This window comes from Patagioenas fasciata, chromosome 30 (genome assembly GCF_037038585.1).
Source record: "Patagioenas fasciata isolate bPatFas1 chromosome 30, bPatFas1.hap1, whole genome shotgun sequence".
Lineage (NCBI taxonomy): Eukaryota > Metazoa > Chordata > Aves > Columbiformes > Columbidae > Patagioenas > Patagioenas fasciata.
This window is the reverse complement of record NC_092549.1, coordinates 3,330,461-3,342,691: the sequence shown is the minus strand read 5'-3', so window position 1 is coordinate 3,342,691 and position 12,231 is coordinate 3,330,461. Positions and strand designations below refer to the sequence as shown.

The 12,231-nt window shown below is 67.4% G+C and overlaps 2 protein-coding genes across 2 annotated transcripts; both read right to left on the bottom strand.

Annotated features, from left to right (window-relative positions):
• Nucleotides 1-11: 11 nt before the first annotated feature.
• Nucleotides 12-5,574, bottom strand: PEA15 (proliferation and apoptosis adaptor protein 15). Its single transcript, XM_065857701.2, has 4 exons — nucleotides 5,477-5,574; nucleotides 2,569-2,742; nucleotides 1,394-1,549; nucleotides 12-1,269 (listed from the first exon to the last, which is right to left on the bottom strand). Exons 2-4 carry the CDS (start codon nucleotides 2,738-2,740, stop codon nucleotides 1,205-1,207), a joined length of 393 nt encoding a protein of 130 aa, XP_065713773.1. The 5' UTR covers nucleotides 2,741-2,742; nucleotides 5,477-5,574; the 3' UTR covers nucleotides 12-1,204.
• A 330-nt stretch (nucleotides 5,575-5,904) lies between these two features.
• CASQ1 (calsequestrin 1) lies at nucleotides 5,905-11,300 on the bottom strand. The gene is made up of 11 exons (XM_065857607.2): nucleotides 10,742-11,300; nucleotides 9,922-10,006; nucleotides 9,716-9,816; nucleotides 9,400-9,511; nucleotides 8,334-8,407; nucleotides 8,129-8,259; nucleotides 6,936-6,981; nucleotides 6,773-6,827; nucleotides 6,592-6,692; nucleotides 6,416-6,490; nucleotides 5,905-6,172 (listed from the first exon to the last, which is right to left on the bottom strand). The coding sequence occupies exons 1-11, from the start codon at nucleotides 10,982-10,984 to the stop codon at nucleotides 5,957-5,959; spliced, it is 1,239 nt and encodes a 412-aa protein (XP_065713679.1). The 5' UTR covers nucleotides 10,985-11,300; the 3' UTR covers nucleotides 5,905-5,956.
• Nucleotides 11,301-12,231: the final 931 nt, after the last annotated feature.

The following is a 12,231-nucleotide window of genomic DNA, read 5'->3' as shown; positions in this document are numbered from 1 at the left end:
GACCCTCCAGAGCAGCTTTTCATCTCCATTTATGAGATCCATACACAGTCAGCGCGGTCGGGAAGAGGAGGGGGGGGGGACAGGGAGCAGGGAGGGGACCCCCGCAGGGGACACCGCGGTGTCACCTGTCCCCCCCCCTCCCCGCACCAGGATCTCAATGGGGAGGGGGGAGAGGGGTCCCAAACAGTCATTTTGCAACAAAAGACACAGTTTTGGGGGTGGGGAATGAACGTGGTCCCTGTCCTGGAGATAATAAATAGGGGGGGGGGACACGACACGGGGTGGGGGGGACACATGAGGCGGGGGCCGCGCAGGCGCTCTGCGGGTTTTAGCTTTTATTAAATAAAATATATTAACATATTCTCTCTCCAGTGCCCCCCCCCCGGGTTAGTAGCTAGAGCTGAACCCCAGAGACCCCCCCACGCACCCTGCGCACACTGGGGGGGCTGTTCCCATTCCCAGTCCTGTGCCCCCCCCTTCCCAGTATGGCACTGGGAGAGGCTGGAAGGACCCCCCCTAATCAGTTTGGCTGGTTGGGGGGGGCTCCCAGTTGTGCCCCCCCCCCCCCCCAACCAAAGTGGGGGTTTGGGGGGGTCTTTCCAAGGGAGATTCCCCAATGCCCTGGGGGGGGTGTGGGGTGCCCCCCATGTCACCACCTGCACTGGGGCTGCCACCGCCCCCCCATCATGTCACCTGCTTGTCCCCTCATTGCAGCCCCTGGCGGGGGGGACACTACAGCTGTGCCCCCCACCCCGTGTGGGGCTGAGGCCTCACAAACTCACTCCATCCTCCTGGGGGGGCCACAACCCCCCCCCAGCTCATCCATGCCGCTCGCCCCCTCCTGACCTGCCCCCTCCTTCATCCCCATGTCCCTGTTATCCCCCCCACAACACTGGGGTGGGGGGTGGTCCCGGTCCCTGTCACCCCCCCAGTGCCACAACTTGGACTGGGCGGGGGGGTCCCTGTTGTTGTCCCCCCTCCCAGTGAGCGCTTGGGGGGGTCCCCTGGGAACAGCAAAGCGCCACCCCCCCCCATGCCCCCCACACACGCAGAGCGGCCCTGGCGGGTGGGGTGGGGGTGGGGGGGGCGTTAAGACTTGGTTAGTGACCGCGCCGGCCCCCCCAGCCTGCCCGGGGCCGGAGAGGCGGTGGGGGACACGGGGGGGGCACAGCCTTCATCCTCCTCCTCCTCCTCGCCCCCCCCCTCAGGCTTTCTTAGGCGGGGGGGCCAGTTTGATGATCTCCTCCTCCGAGGGCTGTCGGATGATGTCTGCGGGACACGGCGCCATCATGGGGGGCTCCGCTGTGTCCCACCCCGGCCAAAGCCACCCGGACCCTGCCCCTTGTCCCCATCCCCATGGGGAGGTCACTTTTTTTTTGGGGGGGGGGCTCACCCTTGTACTTCTTGGCGCTGGGGATGCGGGTGAGCTTGGTGTCCACCTCGTCCTCCTCGGAGATCTTGAGCACCTGCGTGCGGTACTGAACCACCATGGTGAGCAGGTCGGGGCGGCGCGAGATCTCGAAGATGTGCTCGATGTACGACAGGTTGTCTGCGGGGACACGGGGACACGCGCTGGGACACCCCCTGGGGCATGGGGAGCGGGCAGGGATGGGGACCAAAGGGTGGGACATGGGACAGGGAATGGGGCGAGCAGAAGGTGACAGAGATGAGCAGGGACAGGGGTTGGAACCAGGAGAGGGGACATGAGCCAGGCGGGGGACCACAGGGGACAAGGACAAGGGTGGGGACCAGGGCAGGGACAGGGATCAGTGCAAGGGACTGGGATGGGGACAAGGAAAGCAGACAGGGGACCAGGATGGCGATGGGGACAAGGATGGGGACCAGGAAAGCGGACAGGGGACCAGGATAGGGATGAGGACAAGGATGGGGACCAAGAAAGCAGACAGGGGACCAGGATGGCGATGGGGACAAGGATGGGGACCAGGAAAGCGGACAGGGGACCAGGATAGGGATGAGGACAAGGATGGGGACCAGGATGGGGACCAAGAAAGCAGACAGGGGACCAGGATGGGGATGGGGACCGGGATGGGGACTGGGATGGGGATGGGGACAAGGATAAGGATGGGCACAAGGAAAGCAGACAGGGGACAAGGATGGGGATGGGGACTGGGATTGGGACCAGGATGGGGATGGGGACCAGGATAGGGATGGGAACCAGGATAGGACCAGGATGGGCATGGGGACCAGGATGGGACCAGGATGGGGACCAGGATGAGGATGGGGACCAGGATAGGACCAGGATGGGGATGAGGACCAGGATGGGACCAGGATGGGGACCAGGATGAGGACAAGGATAAGGATGGGGACCAGGATAGGGATGGGTACCAGGATAGGACCAGGATGGGGATGGGGACCAGGATGGGGACCAGGATGAGGATGGGGACAAGGATAAGGATGGGGGCCAGGATAGGGCTGGGGACCAGGATAGGACCAGGATGGGGATGGGGACACGGATGGGGACACAGATGTGGACCGGGATGGGGACACGGATGTGGAGAAGCCCTGGGCAGTGTCCAGGGCTGGGGACCAGGGCCAGGGGGGTGTCACCTCTGCCCAGCTTGTCGTGCTTCTCCAGGAAGGCGAACCAGTGGTGGCTGGTGGCGATGGCCTCCCCCTCCCCGCTGGGGATGTCCTCCTTGCAGGCCGACTTGAGCTGCTCCAGGTCCTCGGCCGTGATGTTCTGCGCCAGCTCCTCCAGCAAGCTGCGGTACTCGGCCATGGCTGGTGCCACCGGCGTCACGAGCTGCCCGGGCTCAGCCGCTAACCCCCCCGGACCCCCCCGCGCGGCGCCAGCCGGGCTCCGCTGGCCCGTGACTCATGTGATGCTCACGGGATGTGACAGGGACGGCGGGACCCGCTGTGTGTGTCTATGTGTGTGTGTCCCCCCCCCGGCGCAGAGGAGCCTCGCACACGCGCCCTGTCCCCGCGTCCCTGCGCAGACCCCCCCTATTGGCGTGGGCTGACCCCCCCCACCCAATACAGCACAGCCCCCCCCACGCACCCACCTGCGGGGTGGGGGGCACCAAGAGCACCCCCAGCACCAAGCATGGATTGGGGGGGGGGGTGTGTGGGGGTCAGGGCTGGGGAGGGGGGGGGGTGTCACACCCTATCCCCCCCATCCATCCCCTGTTGCGCCTCGGTCGCCATGGCAACCGCTGCCACCCACCCCAGGGATGCGGTTGCCGTGGCGATCGCAGCTTGGCCACCCTTCGGGGCTCCTCCCGTGTGCTCCCCCCCACTCTTTCCCCGAGTGGGGGGGCACCTGTGGGTGCTGAGGGGGGGACCCCACAGACACGAGGGGACACACAGACACGCCGGGGGTGGGGGGACACACAGACACTCATACCCACCGCGCTGCTCCCCCACGTCATGTGCACGCATGCGCCCCCCCCCGCATCTCCCCCCCGCACACGCACACTCGTGCGTGAACCGTAAACAGCCGCCCCCCCCCCCGCAGACACCTGCACGCACAGACACCCCCACCCCCGCACGGACACGTGTGCACGCGCGTGCACCCACCCCCCCCGCTTCGCACCCACACCCCCCCACCCATTCACACCCCCCCCACCCATTCACACTCCTCCCCACCCATCACGCCCACACCCAAACAAACTCACCCCCCCAACACACACACACGCGTGTCCCCGCCGTGTCCGGCCCCTTTAAGGCCGCCGATGACTCAGCCCCTGGCCCGGACGCCTGGGTCCTTCCGGGCGGGGGGGTGCGGGGGGTGGGGGCGGGGACCCCCCCTCCCTCCCCGCCGTGGCCGCTTGCCCGTTCCCAGGCCCGGCGGGTCCCGCCCGAACGCCTGGGTTCCCCCGCCCTCCCCCCCCGTCGCGGCCGTGGAAAGAATGGGGGGGGATGCCCGAGCCCCCCACCGCGGAACCCCCCCCCCATTCACGCGTCCCATGCAAAACGCCTCATGAATATGCACGAGGGGCGTGGCCACAAGGGGGCCCATTCAAAAGGGCGGGAGGGGCGGGGGGCGCCTAATCCCGCGGCGGGGGGGGCAGGACACGGAGGGTAGGGAGCAGGACACGGGGGGGGGGGCAGGACACGGGTGGGCCGGTTCCTTCCCGCCTTTGTCTCCCCCGCTCCGGCCAGGTGCGGGGATGGGGGGGGGAACACAATCACTGTCCCCCCCCGCCGGGACTTTGGGGCGGGTGGCGACAGCGGGAACGGGAGGGAAGGGCCCCCCCCACCCGGACCCCCCCGCAGCCCCGGGGACAAGGGGCCTTTGTGCAGCGGGAGCAGCGCAGCGCCGGCCGGGGCCGCCCCCGGGTCCCCCCCGCGGCAACCCGAATCACGGTGCTGGCCCCACGGACACGGGCCCGGCCCCGCGGGCACCGTCCGGCTGCGTGGGCAGCGGCACCGGCCGCTGGGTCCCCCCCTCGTGTCCCGGGGTTCTCGCCCTGCCCGCGGCGGGAGCCGCATCCCCCGGGACGCGCATCCCACATCTGGGTCGCATCTGGATGCGCCCCCGCCCCGCCCCGTGCCTCAGTTTCCCCACGCGGGACAGTGCGGAAGCTCCGTGGGGCGGAGCACGGGGTGTGGGGGGGGAAGATGAGTCGTGGCCCCCCCAGCCCTCCCCGTCCCGGGGCAGCGCGGCGGAAGAGGCGGCTCCACCGCCGCCACGGCCCAGTTTGGCCCCAGTTTGGCCCCAGTTGGGCCCAGCCCGACCGCGTGACCGCCTCACGCGCCCCCTCCCACCCGTGTTCCTGGGGAGTCCGGCCACGCAGCCGCCCCCAATTCACCCACTCGCGGCGGCGGGGGACCCTGCCCTGGGGTACGGGTGGCATCCCGGTGCTCCGCGGCTACTGGGCGGCACTGGGTGGCAGCGTGGGGATGGGGCGCGGGTGGGGGGACCCCGCGTCCCACGGGGACCGGGTGGCATCCACGGGGGGTGAGGAACACGCCGGGTCTCGGGTGGGGATGGGGGAACCGGGGGGAACATCGGGATCGGGTGGGGATGGCAAACCCCGTGTCCGGCGTGGGGGCCGGGACCGGGTGGCACCGCGTGGACCGGCGGGCCCGGACACCCCCCCCTCCACTCCCTCCCCCGCAGGTCACGGGTTCGCGTCCCCCCCAGGGGAGTGAAAGGGGAAGTGGAAGGGGCGGGCGAGCCCCGCGGAGGGGGAGGCACCGGGGTGGGGGGGGGTGTCCTGGCACCGCCGGTAGCACCGGAGCCGTTAACCCCTTCCTGGCCACGGTCGGGGCGGGGCATCGCGCGTTACCGGGGCGGGGGGGGCATCACCGGGGCGGGGGGGATGTCTAGTACCGGAGGGGGGGTCACTACCGCGACCGCTGCCCGGCTGAGGGGACCGCGACCGGGATCGCGATCGGGACCGTGATCGGGACCGGATGGCGGCGGCCGCCACCTGCATCCGGCCGCGGTTCCGCTCGCGGTCCCGTGTGCCGGCGGGAGCCGCCGGTGCCCGCGCAGCCCCGCACTTACCGGCCGGCTGGGGCGGTGCCGGTGGCGGTGCCGGTGCCGGTGCGGCCGCTCGGGATCGCGGTGCTGCCGCTCTGAGCAGCGGGGCGGGGCTTAACGGGGCGGGGCCTAACGGGGCGGGGCTGCGGGGGCGGGGCTTAGCTGGGCGGGGCCGGGGGAGCCGCCCCGCCCCGCGGGGACCGTGGGTGGCTGGGTGGGAACGCCGATCCTTGATCCCACCCCCCAGACGTCCTTTTGGGGTCCCTGCTTGGGACTGTCACCCCAGGGAAGGGGCGCAGTGGGACACCCACGAGTGTCCATGTCCCCATGGGTGTCACTGTGCCTCCAGGAAGCCCCACGGAAACAACCCCCCCGGGGTTTCTCATCCACGGCTGGGGCGTCTCCAGTCCCCCTGTCCCCCCACTTGGTGACACAATGTGGTTCTTTGGGGACTTTAATGTCTCGTGCAGGGCCAGGGCTGGAAGCAGAGGCCCAGCACAAGGCCTAGTCATCGTCATCGTCATCATCTTCATCTTCATCATCGTCGTCATCATCATCATCGTCGTCATCATCATCATCATCATCATCATCGTCGTGGTAGTCCTCATCGTCATCCTCGGTGTTGATGTCCCCAGCCAGCACGTCCTCCAGCCACCCCTCCAGCTCCTCGGGGCCCGGCAGATCCTCCTCGTCCGCCATCTCCAGCCACACACTGTCAGCCTGGGGACACCGCGGGGGGGACGTGGGACAGGCAGGGGACAGGGTGGGGGGGGCTCCGGCCGGGGGAGGGGACGGCGGGGGCGGACATGGGACACTTGGGTACAGGTCAGACTGGGACCCTGACTCCCAGATGTTGCCTGTGATGAGCCTGTTGGGACTGGATGACACTGGCTGGCATGGGGGGGCACAGCTGCGGTCCGCGGGGGGGGACATATCAGGGCTCCTCGTGGGGGGGACACTCACATCAGTGACATTGACCACCCCGATCTGGGGCCGGGACAGGTCGATGTTGAAGGTTTTCTCCCAGTAGGGAATGAGCTGTGGGGGGGACACACACAGGTCAGGCCCCCCCAGGGCCACCTCCCAGTGCCGGGGGGGGGGGTCATGTGGGGGTGTCCCCCCCACCAGGGGGCCGGTACCAGTGGGAAATCGCCTGGGTCGATCCAGATGATGCTGAGGTCGGGGTTGTCCGTGTTGTCCTGGGCCACGTCCTTCAGGATCTCCAGGAACTCAAACCCATCTGGGGGGTGGGGAACCGGGGTTGGGGGACACCAGGACCCCCCTGGACCCCTTGACCCCCCCCCCGGGCCACTCCCTCACCCGGATCATCCTCCTCTGCAAAGGCCACGATGTGGATCCCGTCCATGTCATCCTCCTGGGGGGACATGGGTTGGTGTCACCAATTTGGGGGGGGCCTCCCTGGGGGTCAAGGTGATGGAGGCAGGACCCCCCACCACCCCAATTCCACTCCCCCCACGCTCACCCAGGTCTCGTACATGCTCTCGGGTTTGAGTTTCCGCAGAGTGGCCCTGTGAGATGGGGGACAGTGAGGGACACCCCCAAACTTGCCCACCACCCCCCCTGAGATGCTGCCCCCCCATCCCCAAGCTGTGCAACTGTGGGGCTGCTCAAATGGGGGGGGCAGTGGCTGGGGGGAGGTGAGGTTGGGTCTGGAGGAGTGGGGGGCACAGATTGCGGGCTGAGCCCCCCAACACCACCGGCACTTCGCAGAGGGGGGGGACATGCAGGGTCCCTCCATCTCCCCATCTCCAGCGGGATTGAGGCCGCGGCGGGGGGGGCGGGTTGATCCGGGTGGGGGGATTAAGGCTGCGGAACATCCCGGCAGCGCTTGGGTTTAACCCTGCCCTGCCGGCCCCTCCCACGGCCCGGGGGGGTTCGGCTGCCCCCCGACACCCCCAGAGCCACCCCCAGCCCTGAGGTCTCACAAATTCGTGTCACCGCAGGGACTGGGGACAGGGGGAGCGGACTGGGGGGGCTCGGGCCCCACTGGGCACTGGGGGGGCCCCCCCACTCCGGTCTTCCCCACCCCTGATATCCCCCGCGGCTGCGGCTGCCCTGGCAGTCACCGGTCCCCATGGCAACCGCCTCCCCATGGCAACCTGTCCCCATGGCAACCGGTCCCCAGGCAACCTGTCCCCATGGCAACCACCTCCCCATGGCAACGGTCTCCTGTAACAACCACCCCCCCTTGGCAACCTGTCTCCATGGCAACCACCACCCATGGCAATCACTTTCCCATGGCAACCGCCTCCCCATGGCAACCTGTCTCCATGGCAACCGCCTCCCCGTGGCAAACACCTTCCCGAGGCAATGGTCTCCCGTGGCAACCACCCCCTTGGCAACTGCCTCCCCATGGCAACCATCTCCCATGGCAACCACCTCCCCTGGCAACCACTCTCCTATGGTAACCATAGCTCCCATAGCAACCATATCTCCCATGGCAACCATCTCCCATGGCAACCATCTCCCATGGCAACCATCTCCCATGGCAACCATATCTCCCAGGCAACCCTTCCCTATGGTAACCATCATCTTCCATGGCAACCGCCTCCCCATGGTAACCGTCTCTCATGGCAACCACCTCCTGTGGCTCCCGGTCCCCCTGGCACCCCTGGGGACACCATGTGTGGGTGTGGGGGGGTCCCGGGCCCCCACCGCTTGTGCTCCTCCACGAAGGCCACGATCTCCTCCTTGCTGTTGGGCCGCCCGGGGACGGTCACCGGCTCCTCCATGAAGGGCTCGTAGAAGTCGATCTCGTTCAGCTTCAGCGTCAACTTCTTGGCTGTCTGGGGGTTGGGGGTCCCTGAGACCCCCGAGGGAAGATTGGGGTCCACAAGCCCCCCCAGGACCCCCAACCCACCTTGCTGTCGAAGGTGGCGAAGAAGGAGATGTAGGGGTGGAATTCCTCTGCTGCTGCCTCGAAGGCCTTGAAGTCTGGGGGGACAGGGATGGGGGTGGTACCAGCACTGGGATCCGGCACCGGGATTCGGCACCAGCCCCCCCAGCTCTGGTCTGTCCTGGGGGGCTCTGGCTCCAGAAGGATCCCCCCAGCCCCATGGTCAGAGTTGGTACCTCGTGGAGGGACAGACGATGGACGGAGGGATGGATGGATGGATGGATGGATGGATGGATGGATGGATGGATGGAGGGATGGATGGATGGATGGAGGGATGGAGGAATGGATGGATGGATGAATGGATGGATGGATGGATGGATGGATGGATGGAGGGTGAGATGGATGGATGGATGGATGGAGGGTGAGATGGATGGATGGATGGATGGATGGATGGATGAAGGGATGGATGAACGGAGGGGTGGATGGATGGACAGAAGGATGGATGGATGGATGGATGGATGGATGGATGGATGGATGGAGGGATGGATGGAGGGATGGATGGATAGATGGAGGGGTCGATGGAGGGACAGATGGATGGATGGACAGAGGGATGGACAGAGGGATGAATGGAGGGATGGATGGATGGATGGATGGATGGATGGAGGGATGGATGGAGGGATGGATGGATGGATGGATGGATGGATGGAGGGATGGAGGGAGAGATGGATGCATGGATGGATGAATGGAGGGATGGATGGATGGATGGATGGATGGATGGATGGATGGATGGATGAATGGATTGATGGAGGGATGGAGGGACAGATGGATGGATGGAGGGACAGATGGATGGATGGATGGATGGATGGATGGAAGGACAGATGGATGGACAGAGGGATGGATGGATGGACAGAGGGATGGATGGAGGGACAGATGGATGGATGGATGGATGGAGGGATGGATAGATGGGTGGATGGATAGACAGACAAGCAAATGGCTGATGGATCGTGGGCTGTGGCCGTGGTGCTGGGGGGGATGGAGAGGACAAGGGGACATGGGAGGGGACACCAGGAGCTGCCCCAGCCCCACGCACGTTCCGAGTCCTCGTTCTTGAAGTAGCCGATGAGTTTGGGGTCGTCCTCGATGTTCTCAAAGGCCTGGAGCTCGTGGTCGCCTTCGATGAGCTCCACAGGGTCCTCCAGCACCTGGGGGGCAGTACCGGGGTCCCCAGGGACCCCCCCAAGTCAGGGGGGGGCTGCCCGGGGGGGTCAGGACCGGGAGGGGTCAGGACTCCTGGGTCACACAAAGGGGGTTCGGGGACTCGGACTCCTGGGTTCCCCCCTGGGATAGTGATGGGGGTAGAGGTTGGGGGGGGTCCTGGATGGGATGGGGGGCCAGGGGGGGCTCACATCCAACAGAAACTCCACCAACGTGTCAGCCGCCAGCTCCCCGTCGTACTCTATCACCTCGTCCTCCTTGAACACGTAGATGCTGTCCTCCTCCGTCAGCCCTGGGGGGGCAGGGGGTCCCTGTGCCAGGTTTGGGGATCTGGGGGGTCCCTGTGCCTGGGGTTGGGACCTGGGGGGCCCCTGTGCCTGAGGGGGGTCACCCTTACCCAGCTTTTTGGCCAGGACCACGTCCTTCTCAGAGTCGACGAGACCGAATCCGACCCCCTTGTCCTCCAGCACCTGTGCTGCCAGCTGAGGGGACACGGCGCTGGGGACACCAGCCGTCCCCACTGTCCCTTTGTCCCCACCAGTGTCCCCAGTACGATGTGGGTGCTGGTGCCCCAGTCTGTGTCCCACCAGCATCCCCTGGTCCCTAAAGTGGCCCCAGTGCCACATGGATGCTGCTGCCTGTCCTACCACTGGCCCCCAGTTCCCACCAGTGTCCCAGTGCCACCTGGGTGCAGCCCCCGGTCCCACCAGCATCCCCCAGTCCCCACCAGTGTCCTAGTGCCCCACCAGTGCACCAGTGTTCCCAGTGCCACACGGGTGCAACCATCAGCATCCCCCAGTCCCCACCAGTGTCCCCTGGATGCAGCCACCAGCATTCCCCAGTCCCCACCAGTGTCCCCTGGATGCAGCCACCAGCATCCCCCATTCCCCACCAGTGTCCCTGGTGCCACCTGGGTGCAGCCCCCAGTCCCACCAGCACCTCCCAGTCCCTACCAGTGTCCCAGCGCCCCACCAGTGTTCCCAGTGCCACCTGGGTGCAACCCCCAGTCCCACCAGTCTCCATCAGTGTCTCCAGTGTCCCCTGGGTGCAGCCACCAGTATCTCACAATCCCCACCAGTGTCTCTGGTGCCACCAGCATCCCCCAGTCCCCACCAGTGTCCCCAGCTCCCCACAGCCACCACTTCCCCAGTGCCGCCGTGTGTCCCCCCGTGTCTCCAGCGCCCCGCGGGGTCCCCTGCCGTGTCCCCCGTGCCCACCTCCAGGACCAGCTCCTCCATGTCGTGGTGTCGCTGGGCTCCCCGGTCCCCCGCCGGGGGGGGCCGGTGCAGCAGCGCCAGCACCGGGAAGCGCTTCAGCAGCGCCCGGTAATTGCGCAGGGTCACGGGCACCACTCGGTCCGCTCCATCGTACGTGGGGAAGTCCAGACCCCCACCCGGGGACCCACCCGGGATCGCGGTCCCCAGGGCCAGCAGCGCCAGCGCCCACCCCCACGGCCCCATGGCCCGGCGGGCGGACAGACGGACACGGACGGACAGACGGGGGTGGGACTGATAGACAGACGGACAGATGCGGATGGGACGGGTGGACGAGCGGGGATGGGCGCACAGTCAGGGGACGGACAGACAGCTCCGGGGGCAGAGAGACGGACTGACGGACAGCTCCTGGAGAGGGACGGACAGACAGACACAGCCTGGGGGACAGACGGACGCAGCCTCGGGGACAGACAGACGGATTCCCTCCTGGCCGGGGATGGATGGATGGACGGACAGACAGACGGAGCCCGACTGGAGCGGCGCAGGGGACGGACAAACAACCCCTGCTTGGTCCTAGTGGGGGGTGACAGGGACAGACACGGCCCCTTCCGGCCCGGTCAGGAGGGGACAGACGGACACAGCCGGGCGGGGACACACGGACACCTGTCCCTTCTCAGCCCCGGGGAGGCTTAAGGCACAACGGGGGGGCAGTGACACCCTGATCCCCCGACCCCCCCAGGGCACAGGGGGGGCTCAGGGCCCCGGGAGGCGCAGGGTCCGCCCGGAGGGCTCAGCCTCGTCCCCCCCTGTCCCCTCCTGTCCCCTCTTGTCCCCGCCGCCCGCTCCAGGTCCATATTAAGCCAGGAAAGAAGAGCGGGAGGGGGGGCTAAAAATAAGGAGCCGTGACCAGTGTCCCCCACCTTGGAGTCCCCAGAGTCCCTGCCTGGGGACGGGGACACCCCTGAGCCGGCCCTGAGGGCAGCAGGATGGGGGTCCGGGTGCCCACCCAGCGCAGGGACCCCCCCAGCCCCACAGTCACCAGCTGCCCCGCTCTGTCATAGCGGGGGGGACGCGGGACTTTTGTCACCTCTGTCCCCTGGGATCGGGTGACCACCCGCTCTGCTGAGCGCGGGGAAGCGGATCCCCCCGGGCTGGGGGGGTCGGACCCCCCATGGCCATCCCCGAGCTGGGGGGGTGGAGCAAAGGAGCAACCAGAGGCAGGACCCCTATTATTGGGGGGACACCCCCGTGTGCTGGGAATTGGGGTGCTCGGAACCCCCCTCCCACGGTGCCAGAGGGCACAGGGGGGTCCTTGTCCCCCCCCGTCCCGGTTTCGGGTGACCCTGACTCGGATCCGCCTTATTTTTAACCTGGGGTGACACCGAAACCCAGCGGAGGCGAAACCGGAGCCTGCGCCCCCGCCTTGCGCTGCTGACTCAGCACCTCAACCCCCCCATGGTCCCTCTGCCCCCCCCAAAAGCCCCCCAGCACAG